Genomic DNA, 23,753 nt, shown 5'->3' with positions numbered 1-23,753 from the left:
TCACCACGCAGTGTACTCTGGGGGGAAAAAATCAGGCAAACAGATTCGCGGGTGTTAATTAAAGCGTATGAGAAGCCTTCTTACACCGAGAAAATTTCCATTCAACCATTTTACAAACATTTCACGGTTTCTGTATGGCTTCGAGAAAGCAATGATCATACCTTGAATCAGTTCGGCAACACACAATGCTTACCCGGCATGTTTTCAACGCAGGATCTGATGTATGCTTGCCGGAAATGTGGGAGTAGTTGTTCACTGAATATCATCCATTAAAAATTGTTGGGTGCATGCATACAACTAGATTATGTGTGAGAGGTATTAATTTCCACCCTTCTTTGTATACGGAGGAAAATCCCTTATCTAAAATCCTTAACTGAGTGCTGCAATTGTATATTAGTTGGAATTGGAAACTGAACCACTAGATTATGTACAGCCACCTGCAAAAAAAAAGGGGGGCACTGAGATCATGAAATCCTCTCGCTAGAATGCATGAAGTTGTGTGTTGCCAAACTCAACAGCGATGTGATAACTTCGCTACAAAGTTTAGACCCAATGCAAAAAGTGAACGCGCGCAGCTCTAAATGGGCATTAAAAACACTGAGCGATTCTTCATTTCATCTAACGTCGCATATCTTCAATTTTTTCGCTAATCGCGACGATGGGAATGACAAGCCCCGCAGAGGATTATACTGGTTGCGAGTCAAGGCGCCAGAGCTACCTTAGTGCGGAAAAATGCAGTCCAGGGTATAACGAAGGTAACTTAATCATATGATCGCATATAGTGGATGAAATATAACAATTAATAACTGTATAAATAAAAATAAAAAGTTATTTGTTATCTTCCAGTCGCCCAAACAAAACATCTAATTAATAATACACATATTCCAATAAAGATATTTGTATCCCATCTAGGATGAGTGAGAAAGAGCTTCTGAATATCCTGGCTGTCCCGCAGTGCGGTCTCTTCGCCCATCACGTCTCTCCGTCACGCCATCCTTCTGCTGAGCAATTAGCAGGGGAAGAATCACGCCATTTCTCATCAGCGCCTCTCGCGAATGGGGAAAAAAAGACAAAGAAACTCGCGAGCAATGTACGAATTTGAAAGAAGCGTTCACCCAAGCAATTTCAAACAATCAACGGAAGCAATAGGAAAAACTGAAGATATAAGAAAATATGAAAAGTTATGGGTGTCACCAGAAATTTTGGGGGAGGGGGTCAGGCAATGACAGAACTTGAGTAGTGCGGCACAGCCAAGATATTCGGAAGCTCTGTTTTCCCCTCAACCCAGATGAGATACAGAGAGAGAGAGAGATATATTTGAATGTTAATCAGACATTTCGTTTGGGCTACAGGAAAATAACGAATAACTTTTTATTTATATAGTCATTCCTTTTTGTTATAATTGATCCACCACTATTTGCGATTATCAAGGGCACCAATAGACTTTTTCCTCAGTGGGGGGGGGCAGAGGAAGATTTCGTATCTTACCCTTCAGTCATAGAATAAAATATTAACTATTATAAACCAGTGAAAAGCAATTTTATTCCAAATTCATTACTATTATTATTAATACTGCGTGGGTATATTTTTCTACTAGATTCACCATTCTTTCTTTCTTTTCTCCTTTCTTTCCAGAGAGCGAGAGAGAGAGAGCAGATGAGTGAATATCTGTTTTTCATTTATTTCTTTTATGAATTTCACACAGTTAGTGTACTGAAACTCATAATTATTCTACTCTGTTACTGGTTTTCACATGCCTCGTTAAAAAAAAAGCTTTACAAGTCGTGGGGAAATCTTAGTCATATAAATCTATATGTTGTTTTTGACCTCTCACATAAAACTCTAACTTTTGAATTATTTATTGCTTGGATTAAATGATGGAATATAAAAATATAACCTGTATGTATCCTACACTCATTTTTTTCCCGATCTAACGCAGCTTGTGCTTTGGTTACCCGAATACTAACTAACCGAACTTTGTGTTATTAACAATAAAACTAACAAGTTTTCTGATTTTTTGTAACTTCAAATTAACAATGCCATTTTTCAGGGGGGTTGAGGAACGGTTCGGCTTCCCTCACCTCCCAATGGAAGAAACCTCTCAACTCACCGATGCATAGAGAATATGAATTCCCTCCCGTATTTTGAACAGGCTCACCAGCCCAAAATAATATGAGAGCCGCTTTTCTTCATTTCAAAACCCAATCCAAGCTGAAAGTGAAACTTCAACCTCAAGATGTAAAAACGAGCAGTCACGTTATACAATACAAGGAAAATAAACACTGCTTTTGCGAAAGTAGCATGTTGATAGCTTCACAGTTATATAACACAATGCCCTTAAAAACTGCTGCGATATCCTACCAATACGTGATTCTAGGATAAGCACCGTAGGCTAACGACGATATTCTTTCCTTTCATTATAATTATCAAAAACAACACCTCACATCATATCCTCACACCTGAACTAACCTGATAATAACAACTAATCTTACTTCGCGTTTTTATCCCCAGCCCAACATTTCGCCAAAGCTTGATTATATCTTATCCTTACTCGTGTATAATTAATACATGTTTTGGGGCCTCCGGGATGCGTAGTTATAACTTCGTCGCTTTGAAATCAAGGGATCCTGTTTCGATACTCCATGGATAAATACAGTGGTTCAGATCCAATATTAAACTGTAGTTCCAGTCCCGATTAGCCTTTCTGTGCATAAGTTGGACTTAAAAACAAACTCAAACAACTAATACATGTTTAACGCTTCTTATTACCATCTTAATTTATATTGAAAGTAAATGACACCAAGGTAAATCGTGTTTATTCGTATGTGTATCAATTTGTGTAAGTTTCTCGTGTGGTTTTGTTCTCGCTTCACTTTGTGTCTTTTTTTTTTCTAGGAGGTGTTCTTTAATGTGTGAATGTCACTATGTATGTACCCATTAGGATTAGATGACAGAACAGCTGAAGGGTGAACCTGGCCCTTTAGTAATGAAGGAGATTTCAAGTGAATCTCATATCAAAAGATCCCTGCACTTGGTCAGGGTACTCCTTCCCTGAAGCTGTTGACAGCTCTGAGGGAGGAAGAGGTCTGGGGAGCAGCGTGGCCACTTTGATGAAGAAACAGATTGTTTCGGGGGGTAGGAAACGCTCAAATTAAAATTTCGAACAATGGTTCGGTACACAAATCTCTTATCGATAAACCGCTGAAATTGTTTGTTCTATGATGAGATAAACATAACCAAATATAGTTCCATAAGTTTACACAAGCTCGAGGGAGAAATTCCCCCATGTCAATAACAACGGCACATCTCCGTAACAAGCTGGACTGGAATAATTTCCCCACAGAGTGGCAGAGTGTGTCACATCTCATTATCTCGTCCTGCTTAGCATCGTGAAAAAGTTTTGGAAAAATTCGCTCTGAAACTTTCCTCTCGTCTGTAATCCCTACGAGACTCTCAGAAGAGACGGCAACAACCATGCAGTATTTCATTAGTTAAGTGTTTCAGACAGCCGCTGTCGTGACGTCAGCTCCCCGACTTTTCTCTCTCCTCAACTTCGCTGCGTCAGCTTCTGGAAAAGATTTCCCTGCTGCTGGGTAGTCAGTTTTAAAAATTTACACGTCATTTCCCGTCTCAAAGAATTCCACTGTTTCTCAACTCCTTTCTTTCTCCACGTGGAAACACAACTGCCTATATGACGCGAACAAACTTATAGTTACAATTTTTTTTCGAAGTTCCATCTTTGTGGACCAATATTTCACATTCAAGTAAGCCCAATTGATGACATCATCATTAGGTTACAGATGTGTAGGCAATAAAAATATTCGAAATATTACGTCAGTGAATCCCAAAGTGTGCGCCGCGGCTGGTTTACAGGGGCGCCGCGAAATGTTCCAATATTTTCAGTGAAATGATATAATTTTTCCAAGCTTATATAGTACATTTTACACACAAAATGTTTCTGAATTTGAAATGTGTGTTTATTTTTTAACTTCAGGCAAGCAACCTAATCACACTAACTGAACGTTGCAAATGTTAGATAGGCCTACATTCTGACTTGGGCGCCGCGGAAATGTCTTCAAACACTAAGGACGCCGTGAAACGAAAGACTTTGGGAACCCCTGTATTAGGTAAAATTGGAAAATAATTGGTAGCATGTTGTTAATATTTCACTCATAATAGCTCCGTGCCTTATCGAGAATATTTTTACACTTAAATTAATAATTTTTCTTGTTTAGATCCACTATTAGTGATTAAAAGAAAAAGTTACTTTAGGGATAACAGCGTGTAAGGAATGTAATTCTAGCGTAGGCATTTATTCAGAAGGGGGTGTAAGTTCGCATCTAGAGAGGTGTAAACGTATATTTACTGCCGAAATAACGATAAATTGGATGTTTGTAAAAAAATGTAGGGGGATGTTGAGGATATTTTTGAGGTGGGGTGTGGAACGAATAACAAGAGAAAAGAAAATGAACATTGAATAAAGTTTTATAACAAATTTTTTATTCACTTCGAAATATGCATAACAGAAAATAGTAAAAAATAATTCCAAAATGTATTTGAATTAAAGAACTGTTGCAGCATTCGCAAAGAACATTCATACCCAAGTCGGAATTCGAACCTGGCACCCAACAGAAGAGGTACTATAAAAGATTTGCCACCTTTGGTTACCGCGGCAATGAATATGAGTGATGATTGGATGAAATGGCACTTACAAAGAACACCGTTGCCTGATTCGAACCCAGGAACTTCGGTGTCGAGATCGAAAGTCAACTTGACGCGCTTGACCACCGAGTTTGAGTCTGCACGTGTGAATTTCTATATCAAATGAACTATCAGAACCCACAGACTTCAAAGTTATCGTGAGGGCTAACAACTGCCCTGAAAGCGAATATTGGAGGCCAACAGCTGGGGAAGCGGCCTCAATTGGGCAACGCCGGGGAATTGGGAACGGCCGGTGTTTACCGACGGCCGTTCGCTTTTTACGGTGCCATAACTCTCTTCTCGAACACAACGGAATGCGACCTCTGATGCCGTGCTGGATATCGGCGTCTCTACGGCCACAGAATTCTTTGTTCTTTCATCAAAGAGTGGTATTTGAAGGGGGATGCAGAATCCCCCCCTCTGCTTGTCAGTTTAGGACTTTGTGGGGGGAGGGGCTATGAGGGAGAGTCAAATGAAAACATTGATTTGTATTTGTTCTTTGACCAGTACTTTCTGCATGTAGGGTTGGGCAAGTTTGCTGCATTTTAGCACAGACCGATTGCTGATCTACATATATTTTCAAGTCCGTGTCAGTGGCTGTATACCTCAAGAAGATGTAGAATTTGTTTTTAAGTTCACTTTATGCACAGAAAGTCTAATCGGGACTGGACCTACAGTCTAAAATGAGATCACAAGGGCCTCCACCGTGTACCTGGGAATCGAATCTGCGCTCTTTGCAAAGATGTTCACGTCACCGTTGGCGAATGAATGAGTTCCTTTTTTATTACGTCCGTCGGCAGTTATGGTCATTTTCACTACGAAGTACACAAGGGAAAATAAGTGTCTTGATCGTCAATCAGTCAGTCGCAACACATTGTTCCCACAGTGACATGCGGACAGTTTCCACACTCGAAGTTTCAGTCACGGTACGAAAACGAAATCGCGCACACTTCGCGAATCTACTCTCTCGTTTTTACAGAAGTTAACCACGGAATTCGCTCTGATGATATTCACACTCGGTCAACAATCGTTCAGACGGTAGAATAAAAAGCGAGCTGGAGAGGTTTCTATGAAAATGTGCGCAAAAACTACCAAGAAGCGATGTGAAGTCCGTACGTTACATAGGCATACTGCTTTAACTCAGCCTAAAAATATAAGCAAAACCAAGTTAATTACATTGGAGGGACGTAGGGATACCCAAGTAGAAGCCATGAAACTAACCCCTATGGTGTGTGCAAACAGCATGTTTTGTGCCTAAATTTGGGGGAGGGGCTAAAGTTCAGGTACCACAAGGTTTCTTAAAAATCCCCCTAACACGTAAACAAAGAAGCACCGGCCAAGTTACACCTATGTGTGAAAATTTGAAATAACTGGCAGGCGAAATTTCCTTGATTGATTGATTTACGTTGTTTTACTTCGCCTTTCTGCCACTTTTGGCTGACTGCAAAGATGAGGATGAGTGACGATGTGATGCAATTCATGAAGGGACACTCACAAAGAACACCCATGCCCAGGCTGAGATTCAAACCCGGGACCCATGGCGTCGTAGCGCGGTGAGGTCAGCCCCCTTGACATTAGGTAAAACTATTTTGTGTAATTTGTTTGCAGTGAAAAGTGAAAATGTACACTGCAGATATTATTTTGCTCACAACTTTGGTGAAGGATAAATTAAGGGAACATGAACAGCAGCTATTACATTCGTTCATCTTATTTATAAGAAGTGTAAGTAGCGGCAAGAATTTAGGAGATTCTCTTCTCTAGACGTCAGAAAGTTTCTTCACAAAGGAGCTTCTTTATCTGTACCTTCCTTGCCCCTGTTGCGACCCCCCATTTATACAGAAATCTGTGACTTTGATGTCATTATGCTCCGTATCTGCGTCAAAGGTTAACAAGTCCCAAGTTTTGGGAACGAAGGGGAGTTTTATTGTTTCGGCCGGGGAGTGGTAGGCACTATGATTGAATATTGTCCATTTTTTCTTGTGTAATATAAATATCTGTAGCATCAAACGTAGTATGAAGTGTGTAGTAAGGGATGATTTCAGTAGCAGCCAATTAACACTTCAAGTGATATTTTAAAAGATATAGAAAAATGTAGCATTTGTGTGATATTTCTAAACTTTATGTAACTTAATGACCACCCTCCCCCACACACATAATTTACCCTCATTTAACATTGCTAACCTTTTGAAAAATGGACTTTATTTACAAAGCCCCCCCCCCCTGGAGATCAATTCTGGCTACGGGCCTTCCGCCATTGAGATCGGCACGACATTTCCTGATTATCTGGGTACCCCGCCGCAAGAAAAGAGACAAACAGCAGTTTCTTTGGTCCATCTGTTTTCGACATTTTACTACCATTTGTAAAGTTTGGAGATGTCTTGGTCGAACCATAAAACAATTAATCCGGAGCTTTACCCACCCACTGCAACTATGACAAACATTTCCTGTTTGTGCCGCTTTGGCGTCCACTGCGTCAGTGCATCGCAATTAAGGAAGACTACAAAACAGAAAGTGTATAGGGAGAGAGTGTTTTGACAGTTCCTAGCTTTTTCAACTTAGTATAATAATCTGCATAATATATACAGTATATACGTATTTCCTAATGACATACTCAGGGGAAGGATGTGCCCTATGCGCCTATCCCCTAAATCCGCCTTTAAATAAATACATCGGCAATTTACGGCAATGGCGCAGCCACAAAGGGGGTGGGACATTTTATGACAATTTATGTATTTTTTTTCTGTTGGATTATTATGAGGTGAATGAATTGATTGTGTAATGTATATGTATTAAAGAAAATTTGAATACGTACACAATTTAGTGTTAGCATGCTGCTTATGCATTTTCTTACGTCGCACCATGTTGCATATGTGTTCAACATATATCGTGCATGAAAGTTATACATGTTATAGACCCTATGTAAAAAGAAGAATTATATTCGGAATGCATTTATCAAGCATTTTCAGTCTTTCAAAAATACAGTATGTGTGCTTGTTTTTCGTTTTTAATGTGAAATTTAATGTTTTGGTAAATATGTTATTTCAAATCGTTTGATTAAACACAAATGCTCTAGCACCGACTTCTACCACTCTTTGTGTCATTTACGAGGATAATAACTTCTTTTATACTACTACTACCAATAATAACAGTAACGTTATTATTATTGGCACGTTTATCCTGGTAATTGTCCCCCCCCCCAACAAAAAATCGTGGTTGCACCACTGCTTTACGGGTTATACCACAGTATATTCCGCAGAGGAAAAAAACTTGAAAGTTCCCAGAAGAACGTGATTGTAAATGACATACAGGAAATTTGTGGGCTTTACTTATCTCGAGATACAGGCATGATAACAGAACAGTTATCCTCTCTAAGAACTGTTACAGAAAGATTAAGTGCACTTCAAACAATGTTCTTGACATTGAAAAGTGGCTGCGGCTGACAATATCTCCCCTCCCCCTCACGGCAGCTAATGTAAGAAATGCAAAAAAGCTCCCTTTATCTTTCCCAGGCAGATGTAATGAATAGTTAGTTACTTTCATTCCATCGTTATAACTGTCGCGGACTTACGAAGAAAGCAGCTGATAAGCCTCATACGCCGGATTACGTCACGATCACTTCCTTACAAGTAATCACTACATTCGCCGTTACGGAAGCAAGGTATGGTCAGTCAGTGGGTCTATTCATGAATCTCCTCTGTCACGATCACAGGAGACCACGCACACTCCCACCTGCGCCACTGCAACTCTTCTTCCTACATAGCACACACTGCTCTGGCCGAAACGATATACGCGCACAGTGCGTTCAGTTTAGCTCGGGGTCGATATAGCGCGTGACTGTAGACGGCGAGGCATGGCGCAGATGCTGGCATTTTTGATCTGTAAAGCCCCTCTTAATTTTATATATAAGTAAAAGCACATTGTCGCCAGTGGAGTGCCCAAGGGGGACTGGTGGGAGTTATAACTCCCCCCCCCCACCTTCGTCTAGTATTTATTTATAAAAAAACGTGAAAAGCAGGAAAAGATGGCAAAATGAAGGCTGGCTACTAAAAAAAAGTATACATAACCCTATCCACTTCGAAAATTCTGGGCACGCCACTGATTGGCGGTGAGTAATCGCAAGATACTCAAAGTATCTTAATTCTGTCAGGCAGGGTAGGAATTTAAAAATAAAAAAAAATGTTTAAAACATAATGTCAATAAGACTTATTGAATTTGAATTGTTTGCTTTTATGTTCACTCCATGCACAGAAAGGCTAATCTGGACTGGGCCTACAGGTTTAAAGTGGGATCCCAACCACTATGTGCCTCCACCAGGTATCGGACCCAGGACCCCTTGATTACGACGTTACCACTATGTCATCAGGGAGCCCCAGAAGACTTGTTTTCCAAGAAGAATGGTTGGTAAGGAATCTCTTGATCATACACTGAAGGACAGTGTTTCTAATTATAAACAATTGAATATCTTCTTAAAATACCTATACGTTATTTGTAAATCTCGCATGCAGACTGTCCGAGAAGGTTCAACCGATCCACGGTTGCCAGGCCCCACTCTATCCACATGGTAGCTAGTCTGTTTTCCGAAATATCATATTTTATTTTGAATGTAACAAAATACATTGACATTAAGAACAATATAGTGCGGAACAAAACTGTATATCTAAGTACTATTCAATTGCAAAAATGTTTTAAAAACTTTCGTTTTAAGCATGCCAGCCCTGCTTTAAAGCACATATTGGCACTCTCTTCTTTTTCACCAAACAGACTAGTGGTTTGCACTACTGCAGCAGTTCCAGTTTCGATCACTGATGGAGGTACATTGCACAGTATCTCAAAGTATGAAGAGAACTTCAAACTTACTCAGGCAAATAATCATTTCTACATGGGAGATTTTACTTCTTTAGTTAAAGGAGACATCACACAGATGTGACACATGTAACTGTGGAACGAACCAATCAACAGTAATGAATCACCCCGAAGCAGCATGACATACTGCACAAGCCTCCATTTGATTTGTGCAATCCTTACATGTCACTTGTAACTACAGTGTGAAATCTCCCTTGCATCCCTTTTTTATCTCATGAGGTTAATCACCACTATGAGCACCAATGCCCATCATTTGCCTAGCTAGGACTCAAATCTAGAAGACATGTATTTGCAGACATCAACACTGGTGCTGATCACAAACCTGCCATGTGATCAAGGATGATAATGTGTGGTGCCCTACCTCCACAGGAAATAATTTTAACTTCATGTGGCACCTCTGACATTGGTTCACAAAAAAACCTTCACATTTGATGTATTTTTTTGTATTTTCCATGGGGCTCTTGATGCACCGTACCCCCTCGAGAATTAGGTTGAAATCAACACATATCAATGTTATACGTAATATAAAATTGGTTCCAGCTTGCGGAAAACACAAACAGCAGATACGTATTTGATCCCAAAGTACGCCCTGCATAAGTAAAAACCATATCGGAGTACTTTCGCTGCTTTTTATCAGTAAAAACCGGTTGTATGCACACTCAAATAGTGAAAGAACATGTCAAAGCTTGGTATCAGCACCAAACCTAACAAAGTAAAATTATAGAAGCTCTTGTGGAATGTCATATAGGGTGCTTGCTATATTCTCTTGCGCAAAGCCTTGGGGCTGTTCTGCTTCATGCTAGGTAACAGACTTAATTAACTTCACACTAACACATCTCTGAGCTAAAAACAATGGAAAACGTTCATAAACAGCATAATTATCATGAACCATGCAAAATATTTCACTCACTTTCTTGAGGGATACAGATGGTTAAGGGTACCTTTTTTATCACTGTCTACAAATATTATAAGATCTGCTAGGCATACTCTTCAGAATTTTTCCCTGCAATGGGAAAACTGAGCCGGGCCCACCTGGGACAACCCTGTATAACAAGCACAAGCACTTTCCTGCAGTGTAAATGTAGAATGAATTCTTGCTGGCTGTGGACCCACACATAGTGTGCGTTAAAGGGGGAAATTATGCAAGGGAGAACACCGAGTGCTATATTTGAATATACATATGTGTGTGTGTCTTCCTGTGTTGGATCTTGTGCTGAACTAATAACAGGGAAATCTACCAAAATGAAATACAAGGCCAACTAAATTTGAATCACATTTACCACAGAGCTAAGCTAAATTAGGTCATGTAAGTAACCCTATCACAGCATTTGAAGTGGGAATTCTTAGATAGTGGGATGTTTGGACATCCTCTTGGAGTTAGCTGGGATTGGGGGGGGGGGGGCTTGAGTTGGGTAAAATTTCCTAGCTGGTGAATACCATCCTCTCCTCACTTCGAGCACTGACTGCACACATAAGACACTGCTGACTGAAGTTTCTTCTTCCATGCAAAACATTACATTGTAGACAAAAGTGAGTACGAATAGGAAAATGAAGAGCACCAACCCTGAGCCACTTAATATCCTCAAGAAACCAAACAAGCATATTACACAAACAGAGCTTAGACTGCTGCTTTTTACATCAATGCCAATTGCAGTCCAATAAATGTCAGTGAATGGTTTGCTAGGAGGGAAAAATAGATTTTTGAAGATTACAAGGGGTAAATACCCTAGTGCTGTTATTTTGTTATGGCTTATTCTGTTAGAGCCAAGCATGTTGGAATGAATGTAACATTGGCTTTGATGTTGACAGCAGAATCCCTGTGTACAGCACAGGCCTATTCAAATCATGAACACTTCAACGAATTTGAAAGAATATATGCTACTGATGCTTGAAGCATCTGAACTATCAATAGCTGTGATATAGCAGAAATTACTAACAGCATATTTTCTTCCAGCAGTTATCGGAATCAATACAATTAATGAAATTCCGCCACTTCGTCTTCTGTCGCAGAATCCAACCACTAAATTACAAATAATTGATTAATTCTTGCATATATAACGTATATACTGTAATTTCTAGGTCACGTAAAAACATGAAGCTGTTGCATAAGTCAAAAATAGAAAAAATAAGGCATTCGTGTTCTCATCGCGCAGATATTCGTTTTTACGTGAAGAAAATAATAACCTTAGCAGTAGCGACCAACATTTTTCTCCCCCTCCGTATATATGAAAAATTTCAAACTTTTTGTTGCAAGTTTCTTGCTATCTGTTTGTAATATCATAGGTAATTGTTAATTGTTAAGTTACTACAACCGCTATAACAAATGTCTTGATATGAAGTCCAGAAACAAAAATTATATTCCTTAACAACTACAACGTCATGTTTCAAATTTGTAAACTCAAAATGTCGTAATTTCAAGTACGTAAATGATTCTTTTCTGACATTGGACAAAAATGGAAGTGTCCCGTGTATTAATACTATCATATCACTAACCTGCTGTGCGACAGGTTCCAAAATACTCTCTATAGTCTTCGTATGGAACACAGGCATCTTCGTTCGTTTCTTAGACGGCTTCGAGCACACAAGAGATGAACCTCTTGCGACACAATTTTAAAACTTCTGAATTGGTACGACTTACAGGAACTCTAAATTATATGAACGAAACAAGTTACACGAACACCAAACGAACTTAAAGTGCTAAAATAACCCAAGACACTAGCCGCACCGCAGCTTACTTCGTCGGAACGTAAACTGACTGACTGACGGTAAACACAAGTCCGCCAGAGCCATCTCTCGGCTACAGGACAAATCGCATAAAACAAAGTAGAAGCATGACGCAATTACATATTCAAGCAGACGAAATTTACTGTCCTTTAACAATATTTTTATTACGCATTATTTCATTTATTACATACCAGTAACGATTATAATAATCATACTCTAAACCTATTATTATAATACGTGTCTTGATAACTCTAAACATGTGTTACAGCTGTTTCTTGAATTCGACGTTTACAATCAAATACAGATTGGGGTGGGCGTGCCCTCAGATGAACCAATGAAAATTGTTGAAGTTGAACCAAGCACCTATCCAAGATTTTCGAGGGCATTTTGAAACTTGGAAGTGTTATAGACAGTGGCGGTGCTCCCCCAGATAAAAAGGGGAAATTAGATAAATAAATGCGTGGACGTCTGCAGGGGGAAAGGGATATGGTGGTCTTCCAGACAAGAGATACAAATCTGTGTAATTTACACAGAGAATAGGAGCCTTTTTTTTCTGGGGGTGCACTATCATCCGCCTGAGAATGAAAATTCATAAATCAGGCAAATATATAAATATTTACGCAAGTTTTATGTCATGGTAGTTACCCAATCTTCCTCTGCGGCAGAGTTATGCGACTCTCCTGTACGTTATTGCTACACTGAGCATTCTCAGGGTGTGCAGTTAGAAAAAATAACTATCATCTTGTCCTTGTACATTAAAGCCATTTCACTTTAAACGTTCACTGCATTCTAATTCCACTATACTTACTTACATAAATACAAAACAATGAGCTGCTGTTGACTTTTATAACAGTGTCTTTCAAAAAATTTTCATCACCTCACACAAAATCCAACTATACTTTCAGTCTTAACACACTGTTGTCCTGGCAACGGATTCAGTAAAAGATTAAACAGTTCTATTTTTTTGACATGCCTGATATGACTTCCGCTTCCAATATTGCGTGTAATCAATTTAGCCAAAATTACAACTTTAATAACAACACTAATAATATTAAAGCAAACAAATAAATCGAACATACTGTAAAACTGACAAATTAAAACATTACATATGGTAAAAATAAACAAGGCGTAGCACTTTTTGCTTGTAGTTTGTAAGACAATAGCAATTTGCAGGTTCCTTCATTATGTGATTGTTTTCACCTTTATCTGTGATATCCTACTATAGCTCTTTTCAGTTCTTACGGCTGGCGCTCTAGAAGCTGGCAGGAAAAGTGGGGAGCGGGGATTAAGCAACAGACCAACCAGACAACAGCAGTGGCGCCAAGAGACACGACGCGGCCGGAAAAAGTACTACGTGAAACTCGTTCTACTGGCCGCTACGTTTCTTATCGTGCTGGATTGGTTGCTTCCCCGCTCCCCACTTCCCCTGCCAGCTTCTAGAGCGCCCGCCGTAAGAACTGAAAAGAGCTATAACCATATTGTATTGCAAGATGAGTAACATGAAGTTACAAAATTAAAATTTTATCCATTCCAGCTTATCATTTTTGTTTCGATAGAGATTGAAGCATTTAACACAATTCTCCATAAACCAATAGTCTAGATACCAATGCTGGGTAGGGCACAACACTCTTTTGATTTTTGTCACATCATATATTTAAGCATTATTCAGGCAGAGTTGCTAAAGGTCCAGAAAACTATAAATTCTAATGGGTTCTGCAACAGGACCGGAACCTTTTTTTCCTCACACAATTTAAATTCGGTACAAGTTGCATATTGTAGAACATAAATAGAACAAGAGACATATTGTAAATGGTAAATTACTAATGTAAAGTATATGTTCATATGTGAGAATTTAAGGAAAGTTTATAATCGAAGAAACGATTACAAGAAAGTGTCCTTTTGCGATCTTTGGATCGGAATATTTTTTCTTACCACTGGCAAGGAGTAGGTTGTCAGATTTTTTTTCATTTGTTTCTGTCTATGGTTGTGCTGTGATAAATTAATTGCACCAAAGCACATTCTTGGTTGCGCTTCATGTTAGCGACACTAGGCTACAGCTAACGCTTCCAGTTAGCGATCTGTGGTTTTCCTTCTATTATCTCGATTTGCCTACGAGGTGGCGCTATCTTTCCATAGTTAGACACCTCTAAACATTTGTTTTGTATATCTTGTTTAAGCCGATATGACCAAGAAAAGGGGAAAGAGGGCAGGAAGAAGAGTACGAGAATTTATACTTGAAAGAAGGAAACAAGGAGGAGGAGAGACAATACAACCTCCCGTCATAAGTCATGACCCGTTAGGTCTGAAGCACGATATACCAAGGAAGGAGAAATAATTAATTTAAGCTGGTGCCAATAGAAGAATCATCATCGTTGCGACACATTTATGAGAACTGCAAACCAAGTAACAATGATGATCCAAGGAGCAAAGATAAGAAAGATCTTTCCGCATTAGGAAAGAAGGCTTAAATTGACATTGCTATTAAGGGATTTGTACATAGTCTGATTGGAAGAAGTTTCCAGTAATCCAATTGTATAAAGTAGAAGAAACTTTTCATTAGCCAATTAGAAGAAGCTTTCCATTAATAAATGAATAGAGGGAAGAATAGAAGAAGCCTTTTTCCAAAAATAAAGGCCGAGTCTGCTGCCACGCACGTGTCAGCAGTAAGAATAAGCTTCAAATTTGCTCCTGCCACGTAATTCGTCTGCTAAAAGGATATTACAAATCTTAAGAACAGATTGAGACGAGAGAAATGCAAGTTTATGATTGGTGGGAATGAATGTACAGGTAATGGACAGATACGCAACAGGTCCATACCTCTAATAAGGCATGTGGTCGCCATGAACTGCTATGACAGCTGCACATCTGTTTTGCATGGAACCAATAAGGTTATCAATGACAGCCTGCGGGATATTCACCCATTCCTCCAGAAGGGCCATTTCCAACTGTTGCAGAGTTGTAGGCGGCGCTGGCCGAGCTGAAAATGTGTCTTCCGAGTGTGTCCCACACATGTACAATGGAATTCAAGTCTGGGGAGGACGCTGACCATACCATTCGTTTGATACCCTCATCCCGTAGCATGGCGTCAACCAGACGTGCTCGGTGAGGTCAGGCATTATCGTCCATAAAAATGAAACGATCACCGATATCTGCAGCCATTGGGACAACATGAGGCCTGAGGATCTTATCCTGGTACCGTAAGGCTGTCAAAGTACCGTTCCGGAGTACGTTGACCAACACTGATCCCTGCCCATAACATTAAGCCACCGCCACCATACTGAGACACTTCGCGCACATGTGCAGGATAATTGCGAGTCCCACGTTCCCTCCAGATGAGAATGCGTCGATTATCTGACTGGAGACTGAAACGCGACTCATCCGAGAAGAGAACTGAACTCCACTCTCCATGTCCCCACTCACGATGTTCCACAGCCCACTGTCTGCGGACCCTACGGTGTTGAGCATTCAGAGGGACACACACCATTGGTCTTCTTGCATAAAGACCCCTTGCCCGCAGGCGATTTCGTACAGTTTGGCCCGAGACTCTTCGTCCTGTTGCCAAAACAAGGCCACGTTGCAAGTCAGTTGCAGTTTGCTGCCTATTCCTGCGAGCCGACAATGCTAAGTAGCGGTCTTCCCTAACTGTTGTTGACCGTGGGCGACCTTGCCCAGGCCTCCTTCGTACTGTACCTGTCTGTTGAAATCGTGTCCACAACCTGGAAATGACACTGCGTGACACACCAAGGGCTGCAGCCACCTCATGTTGTGTTTGCCCTGCTTCCATCCTCCCAATGGCTCTCCATGCGCTAGATTCCCCTAAATCGTGTTGTTCTGCCATCATTCCTATTCAACACTACTCAACTGAATCCCACCTGCACTTACGGTCTGCCAGCACCAAACAACCCGTGTTCCCAAGTGACCTCGTGATTGCTCGTCATATCACAAATTCTGCCACGTGCCTTATGGTGTCACTAGAGAGCTCGTCATGCTGATGATTCATCATAGATGAATTGTACTGGTTGAGGACACACTCACTTCATCAAAATACATTGCTACTTTTGACTTTCCAACTTTGGTTTTGGGATTTCTTGCTTGCTCCCCTAATTGTTTTGACCAGTGTATATAATTGTACATAAAAGCTTTGATATATATATTTTCTTTGCATTGTGTAAAGTTTTCAGAATATAGATCTGCATTTAACTATATCCTCTTGGCTATAAAACTCTTTCCTATTTGGGATTCTCGAATAAAGAACCTATCCCCTGAGATTAAGATATTTTCTGTAGCCATGGTATAAATAGTATAGTCGAGTATGTACCCCCAGGGTTGTATCATATTGCTGCAGAACGAAAACTCGTTTCCACAATATTTTTCTACCACTGGCGATATGGCTCACAGTTGCGAAAATTTGAATTTTTCCAGTGTCTTGCTTACTTATTCGGCCCTTGTGGTCCTCCTTCCTTTTATCCACTAGATATATATGCAATGCAAAGAAAAGAACATGTAGCTGCAAGTTCACAACATGATTAAAATCATGGGAAACTGCCATTAGCATGGAAGAGAATGTGAAACAAAATTGATATGTTAGAATACCTTACTGGAACAACAGAAAAGAAAATTCTCGGTGTTGCTAATGATAGTTTCTTACCATGACAAATTCTAGTGTGGATGTAAGAATATCTACAACATGCTCTAAAAAAAGAAAGATTGCCTATGCATCAGGCATTGCATGCTCCCGTGTAACAATTTTTTAGATTGCAGCATGTGCACTTCATCGAGATTCCAGAATCTACAGTGCAGTCTTTCTCCTTTTATCATAGTGAAGAGTATGTTCAATGCTAGAGAGCTACCTAGCAACCTTCCCTTTTGCAGTGCACAAGCTACAAAGCCAGTTACCAAATTCTTTCTGCAGATACAAGAAATAATAGTTGGACATTATCCATTGTCTAGTGCATTTAAATACATGCTAAAGCTGCTTCTACAATTAGACATTTACGAGGGCTATTTTTTTTATCAAGGTCCGATTGGTCGCGAAATAAAAACCACATTGAAAATCCGATGAAGCTGTGCACGGATGTGTTGCGCAGTGTCTCCAGTATGCCCGCTGATCGCGTCACGTCGCACGGAAACATGCCTAGAACATTAGTCGCATGCCAAGTGTGAAGTGCGTGCAGTCATTCGATTTCTCCCATCAGAAAGTGTATGGCTACTGTGTTCTGGGACAGAAAAGGAGTGTTGATGGTGGAATTCATGGAACGTGGCACGACCATCACTGCAGCCTCATACAGCATGACGCTTCAACGTCTACGAAGGGCAATTCAGAACAAGCGAAGAGGAATGTTGTCATCAGGCATTGTCCTTCTTCATGACAATGCTCGGCCACACACTGCAGCTGCAACACAGACACTCCTGCAGCATTTTTGATGGGAGGTGTTTGATCACCCACCTTACAGCCTGGACTTGGCTCCCTCAGATTTTCATCTCTTTACGTGCATGAAACACTGGCTAGGAGGACAGCATTTTGGCACAGACAACGAGCTGCAGACCAGCGTAGAGAATTGGCTGAAAGCACAGGCGGTTGCCTTCTATGACGAGGGTATTGGAAAGTTGGTACCACGCTACGACAAATGTCTAAATCTGGGGGGCGACTATGTAGAGAAGTAGCTGGAAGGTGTAGCTAAATGTTGCAAATAAAAACATTTTTGATTTCACTGTGGTTTTTATTTCACGACCGATCGGACCTTGAAAAAAAATAGCCCTCGTATAATACCATTGTAGAAGGGAGGAACGACAGAAGGATAAGAGTGTGGAAATTGAAGGATAGATGATAAAAGAAAAATATCAAGAAATATTGCATACTAAAGTGCCAAGAGATGAACCCAAAGGAGTAGAAACAGAATGGATAAGATTTAAAACAGAATTAGTCGAGGCAGCCGAAAAGGTATGTGGAAGGACAAGCAAGAAAAGAAAAAAGAAAGAAACACCATGGTTGAATGAAAGAACTAGAGAGGCAGTGAAAAACAAAAATGATGCATTTAGAAAATGGTTTAAAGTTAAATCACAAAATGGACAAAAAGAGTTCATGGAAAAGAAGAAAGATGCAAGAACAGTAGTAAAGGAGGAAAGAAGAAATTGGATGGAAGAATGGGCCAAAGGGCTAGAAGAAGATGTAGATGGGAACAAGGAAGTATTGTATGGATTAGTGAGAGAAAGAGGAGACAGCTGTAAGCTAAGGGATGAAAGGGGAAATGTTAAAGAAGAGGATGAAGAAATCATTTCAAGAAATTGCTGAACGTGAAAAAAAGGAAATGAACACGAAGAAGTGAAGGAAATAGGAAACAGGAAGGAAAAAATGAATCTCGCATGGAAACAAGTGGAGGAAACACTGAAGAGAATGAAGAGAGGTAGAGCACCTGAAATAGATGAAGTGCCAGTGGAAATGATACTAGGAACAGGAGAGATTGGTGTGCAGTGGCTGTAGAGAGTGATGAAAACAGTGTGGCAAGAGAGAGAAGGGACTAATAGTTCCCATACTCAAGAAGTGGGACAGAAAGGAATGTAAAAACTACAGAGGAATAACACTAATGTGCCACTCAGCAAAGATGTATGAGAAAATATTAGAGAAAAAAATAAGGGAAATAACAGAGCTGAACATGAGAGAGAAATAATATGGATTTGGAAGAGGTACATCAACAGTAGATATGATATTCACCATAAGGCAATTACAGGAAAGGTATTATGAGTATGGAAATGATTTGATTATACGATAGCATGGACACAACAAAGATTTGGAAGGCTCTAAGAGAAAAAGGAGTCAAGGAAGAGATAGTTTGTAGAGTGCAGAGCACATACAAAGCCAACCAGAGCTGTGTGAAGACACCAGTGGGAAGAACAGTGTGGTTCAGTGTTAAGTAATGGACTAAAACAGGGAAGTGCTCTTTCCCTCCCCACTGCTCTAAATAATTACAATAGATGCAAAAGAGGTGGGAAAGAAGATAGGAGATTGTTCGCTGATGACTTCGTCATATGGGGAAACAGGGAAGAAGTAGTACAGATACAGCTTGATAGTTGTAATGAGGAAATCAGAAGAGCAGGAATGAAATTCAGTGCAGAAAAGAGCAAAGTAATAATAACAACAAGAAACAGAGCCACAAATGTACAAAGAATAAAGATAGACACGGAAGAGTTGAGGGTAGTGGAGAGTTTCAAATATCTAGGAAGCATAATTGACAGAAGTGGAAGAATAGATGAGGAGGTAAACAGAAGAGGACAAATGGATGGTAGACTCTATCAAAATGTTCGAAGATTAAAATGGAACAGGGATGAACCTATGAAATGTAAGAAGGTAATATACAGGGAGTCCATCAAGTCCTGCAGGAAACTAAAACTCCATAACTTCTTAACTGTTATGTTTAAGAATAAAAAATTTTCTTGGTGAGAAGAAGGGAAGTTTACAGTTATGTTCTGGCCACACTGCTCAATGATGGTAATCACGGGCGTTTATCCAGGAAAGGAAGTGTGTCAGATTTGCCACACAGTGGAAGGCTAGGAACGAGTGAGGATGTGATTCAGACAGTGCAGGAATGAATGAAATGGCATAAACGAAGATCCTTGGAACTGGGAATACCGAAATCGTTACACAAGATCGTACGCAAGATGATGAAGGCTCGACCCTACAAGTTAAAATTTGTACACGAACTAATAGTCGAAGACTGTGACATGAGATGGATTGGCCGAAGACAACCCACACCTTGGCCTGCAAGATCACCAGACTTGTCACCTTGCGATTACTGGCTGTGGGGACATGTAAATACCGAGGTGTATTCACAGAAACCAGATAATCTGGACGACCTGAAGGACAAAATAAGTGATGTGATTCTGAATATCCCAGACGAGCACCGTCAGCACGCAATTCTCGGTTTCGCAAAAAGACTGCAACAGTGTTTGTAAGTGAATGGTGCACAATTGGAGGTTTTTGTTAATAAACTTAATAGTTTTCAAGTTTATAGTGTTTTAGTTTCCTGCAGGACTTGATGGACTCCCTGTATAACACATACTATGTGCCAATAATTGGAACAGAGACTTGGGCGACAATGACAGAAAGAAACAAAAGAAAGATGCAGGCAGTGGAGATGAAATTTTTAAGGAGTATATTGGGGACGACTTGAAGTTATAGAATAAGAAATGAGGAGATCCGACAGACAGTGGGGGTGATGAAGTTTCAGGACAGAATAGATCAGGCACAGATGAAATGTTTTGGACAAATGAAGAGGATGGATGCAGAAAGACTGCCAGTAAGAGATTACAATGCACAAGGAGTGGAAGTTAGGTCAAAGGGGAGACCAAGATGTTGGTGGAATGAGCAGTGGAGAATGTTAGGAGAAGAGGACAAGATTGAAACACTGTGGAAGGAGCGGAGTGGTGAAAGACAAGAAGAAAATGGCGAAGCTTGACTTCAATGCCGACCCAGCCAGAGGCAGGAAACGGCGAACGATGATGATGATGAATCCCATACAAAACTCAGCATGCCCTCAGATGCTATAATGAACGTTATTATTCACTTTTGAACCAGATATGAATCCAGGATTTGTTCCGGGAAGGTTTAACACTACGTTTTGTTCCCGTGAACAAATTTATTTGTGTCAGTGGTGAAGACAGAACCTACGACAGACCTACTAAATATCTGATGCACCAACCATCTACGAGGGTCACTATTTATATTTTGAGCCTAACAATGAAAAAACAGGAATTTGGCATTGAAAACTGCTTTATTGTTTTTCGAAGTATTCTCCTTTATGGTCAATACATTTTTGCATTAGTTCGAACCATTTGTCAAAGCAGTTTTTCCAATCTTCTTGAGACACCTCCATAATATGGTTTTTGAACGCATCAACGGCGTCTTCCGCCGACGAAAATCGTTGTCCACGCTATTTATTCTTGACATTCCGGAACAAGAAGAAGTCATTGGGTGCCAAATCAGGACTGTACGGCAGATGACCCATCAATTCGATTTTTTGACTGTTCATAAAGTCGGTTGTTAGACGAGATGTGTGATAGCTGGCATTGTCTTGATGAAGAATGATCCGACGGCGTTTGTTTGTTTTCCGTATTTGACCAAAGACCTCTGGCAAACAAATTGTTGTGTACCATTCAGAGTTGACCATTCTACGTTCCTCTAAAGGCACAGTTTCCACATGACCAGTTTTCCCGAAAAAACAGGCGACCATTTGTTTCGATGTGCTTCGAGCGAGAACAACTTTTGTTGGATTGGGTTCATCTTGAAACACCAATACAGTCGACTGCTGTTTACGTTCCGGCTCATATGCATATATCCATCATTCGTCACCTGTTACAATCTTATATACATCTTTTGAAGCACCACGATTGTATTTATTGAGCATTTGTTTGCACCAATTGACGCGAGCGTCTTTTTGAGTTTTTGTCAAATTGTATGGGATCCAACGAGAACATACCATTCTCACAGCTAAATGATCATGTAATATTTTATATATGCTGGTGGAACAATCTCACAGTATGTCACATGACGATCTTGCAGTACGAGGGCCACTATTTATATTTTGAGCCTTGGCAACACTGATTGAAGTTAGGCACGATTTGACGTTTGCACGGAATCGTCTGGCATTATTAACCATAACGTACTTCAAATGTTTTGTCAATAGCTTGATTTGTGTTGTTTATGTTGCCTTGGAGATTGCGCGACAACAATAAAATGGAATTAACTCGTGAACATTTTCGTGCGATGATTTTTTACGATTTTCGACGAGGATTATCAAGACAAGAGTGCATCGATCAACTTACTTCCACATTTGGCGATGAAGCCCCATCCTTTGCCACTGTGAAATGCTGGTATAACGAATTTAATCGTGGCCGCCATTCGCTCACCGACGAGATTCGCGAAGGTCATCCAAAATCAGTTGTTGTTCAAGAAAACATTGATGCTGTGCAAAACCTAATACTGCAAGATCGTCATGTGACATACTGTGAGATTGAGGCACCATAGGCATTAGTTCCACCAGCATATATAAAATATTACATGATCATTTAGCTGTGAGAAAGGTATGTTCTCGTTGGATCCCATACAAATTGACAAAAACTCAAAAAGACGCTCGCGTCAATTGGTGCAAACAAATGCTCAATAAATGCAATCGTGGTGCTTCAAAAGACGTATATAAGATTGTAACAGGTGACGAATGATGGATATATGCATATGAGCCGGAACGCAAACAGCAGTCGACTGTATTGGTGTTTCAAGATGAACCCAATCCAACAAAAGTTGTTCGTGCTCGAAGCACATCGAAACAAATGGTCGCCTGTTTTTTCGGGAAAACTGGTCATGTGGAAACTGTGCCTTTAGAGGAACGTAGAACGGTCAACTCTGAATGGTACACAACAATTTGTTTGCCAGAGGTCTTCGGTCAAATACGGAAAACAAACAAACGCCGTCGGATCATTCTTCATCAAGACAATGCCAGCTGTCACACATCTCGTCTAACAACCGACTTTATGAACAGTCAAAAAATCGAATTGATGGGTCATCCGCCGTACAGTCCTGATTTGGCACCCAATGACTTCTTCTTGTTCCCGAATGTCAAGAATAAATAGCGTTGACAACGATTTTCGTCGGCGGAAGACGCCGTTGATGCGTTCAAAAACCATATTATGGAGGTGTCTCAAGAAGATTGGAAAAACTGCTTTCACAAATGGTTCGAACGAATGCAAAAGTGTATTGACCATAAAGGAGAATACTTCGAAAAACAATAAAGCAGTTTTCAATGCCAAATTCCTGTTTTTTCATTGTTAAGCTCAAAATATAAATAGTGACCCTCGTATTAGGTTTTGCACAGCATCAATGTTTTCTTGAACAACAACTGATTTTGGACGACCTTCGCGAATCTCGTCGGTGAGCGAATGGCGGCCACGATTAAATTCGTTATACCAGCGTTTCACAGTGGCAAAGGATGGGGCTTCATCGCCAAATGTGGAAGTAAGTTGATCGATGCACTCTTGTCTTGATAATCCTCGTCGAAAATCGTAAAAAATCATCGCACGAAAATGTTCACGAGTTAATTCCATTTTATTGTTGTCGCGCAATCTTCAAGGCCACATAAACAACACAAATCAAGCTATTGACAAAACATTTGAAGTACGTTATGGTTAATAATGCCAGACGATTCCGTGCAAACGTCAAATCGCGCATAACTTCAATCAGTGTTGACAAGGCTCAAAATATGAATAGTGGCCCTCGTATTCCAAAGTACAGAACCACCAACCTATTTAGGTCATGGGGGGAGGAAAGCTCGTGCAAGGGAAGGGATGGCAGAAACAAATGATACCCCTTGTGTTACCAAATCTAGAAGTGGGCAACGTTTGTAAACAAATATGCAGGTCAAATACCAAATATTAAACCCCCTGATAATTAATTTCTTCCTTAGCAATAGGTAAAA

General features: G+C 40.2%; 1 protein-coding gene across 9 annotated transcripts in view; it reads right to left on the bottom strand.

Annotated features, from left to right (window-relative positions):
• The window catches only part of Vinc (vinculin), a 158,621-nt gene extending 146,310 nt beyond the window's left edge, over positions 1-12,311 (bottom strand). For all 9 annotated transcript variants that reach the window (XM_083134335.1, XM_083134336.1, XM_083134339.1 and 6 more), the window contains exon 1: positions 12,058-12,311. In XM_083134335.1, the coding sequence (XP_082990461.1) occupies positions 12,058-12,114 (57 nt within the window). In that variant the 5' untranslated portion in view covers positions 12,115-12,311. The remainder of the gene's footprint in view (positions 1-12,057) is intronic.
• Between the last annotated feature and the right edge of the window lie 11,442 nt (positions 12,312-23,753).

The sequence above is a fragment of the Lepisma saccharinum genome, chromosome 13, assembly GCF_977018435.1.
Source record: "Lepisma saccharinum chromosome 13, izLepSacc3.1, whole genome shotgun sequence".
Taxonomy (NCBI): domain Eukaryota; kingdom Metazoa; phylum Arthropoda; class Insecta; order Zygentoma; family Lepismatidae; genus Lepisma; species Lepisma saccharinum.
Note: the sequence above shows the minus strand (reverse complement) of the source record. Positions and strands in the feature narration are given on the sequence as shown.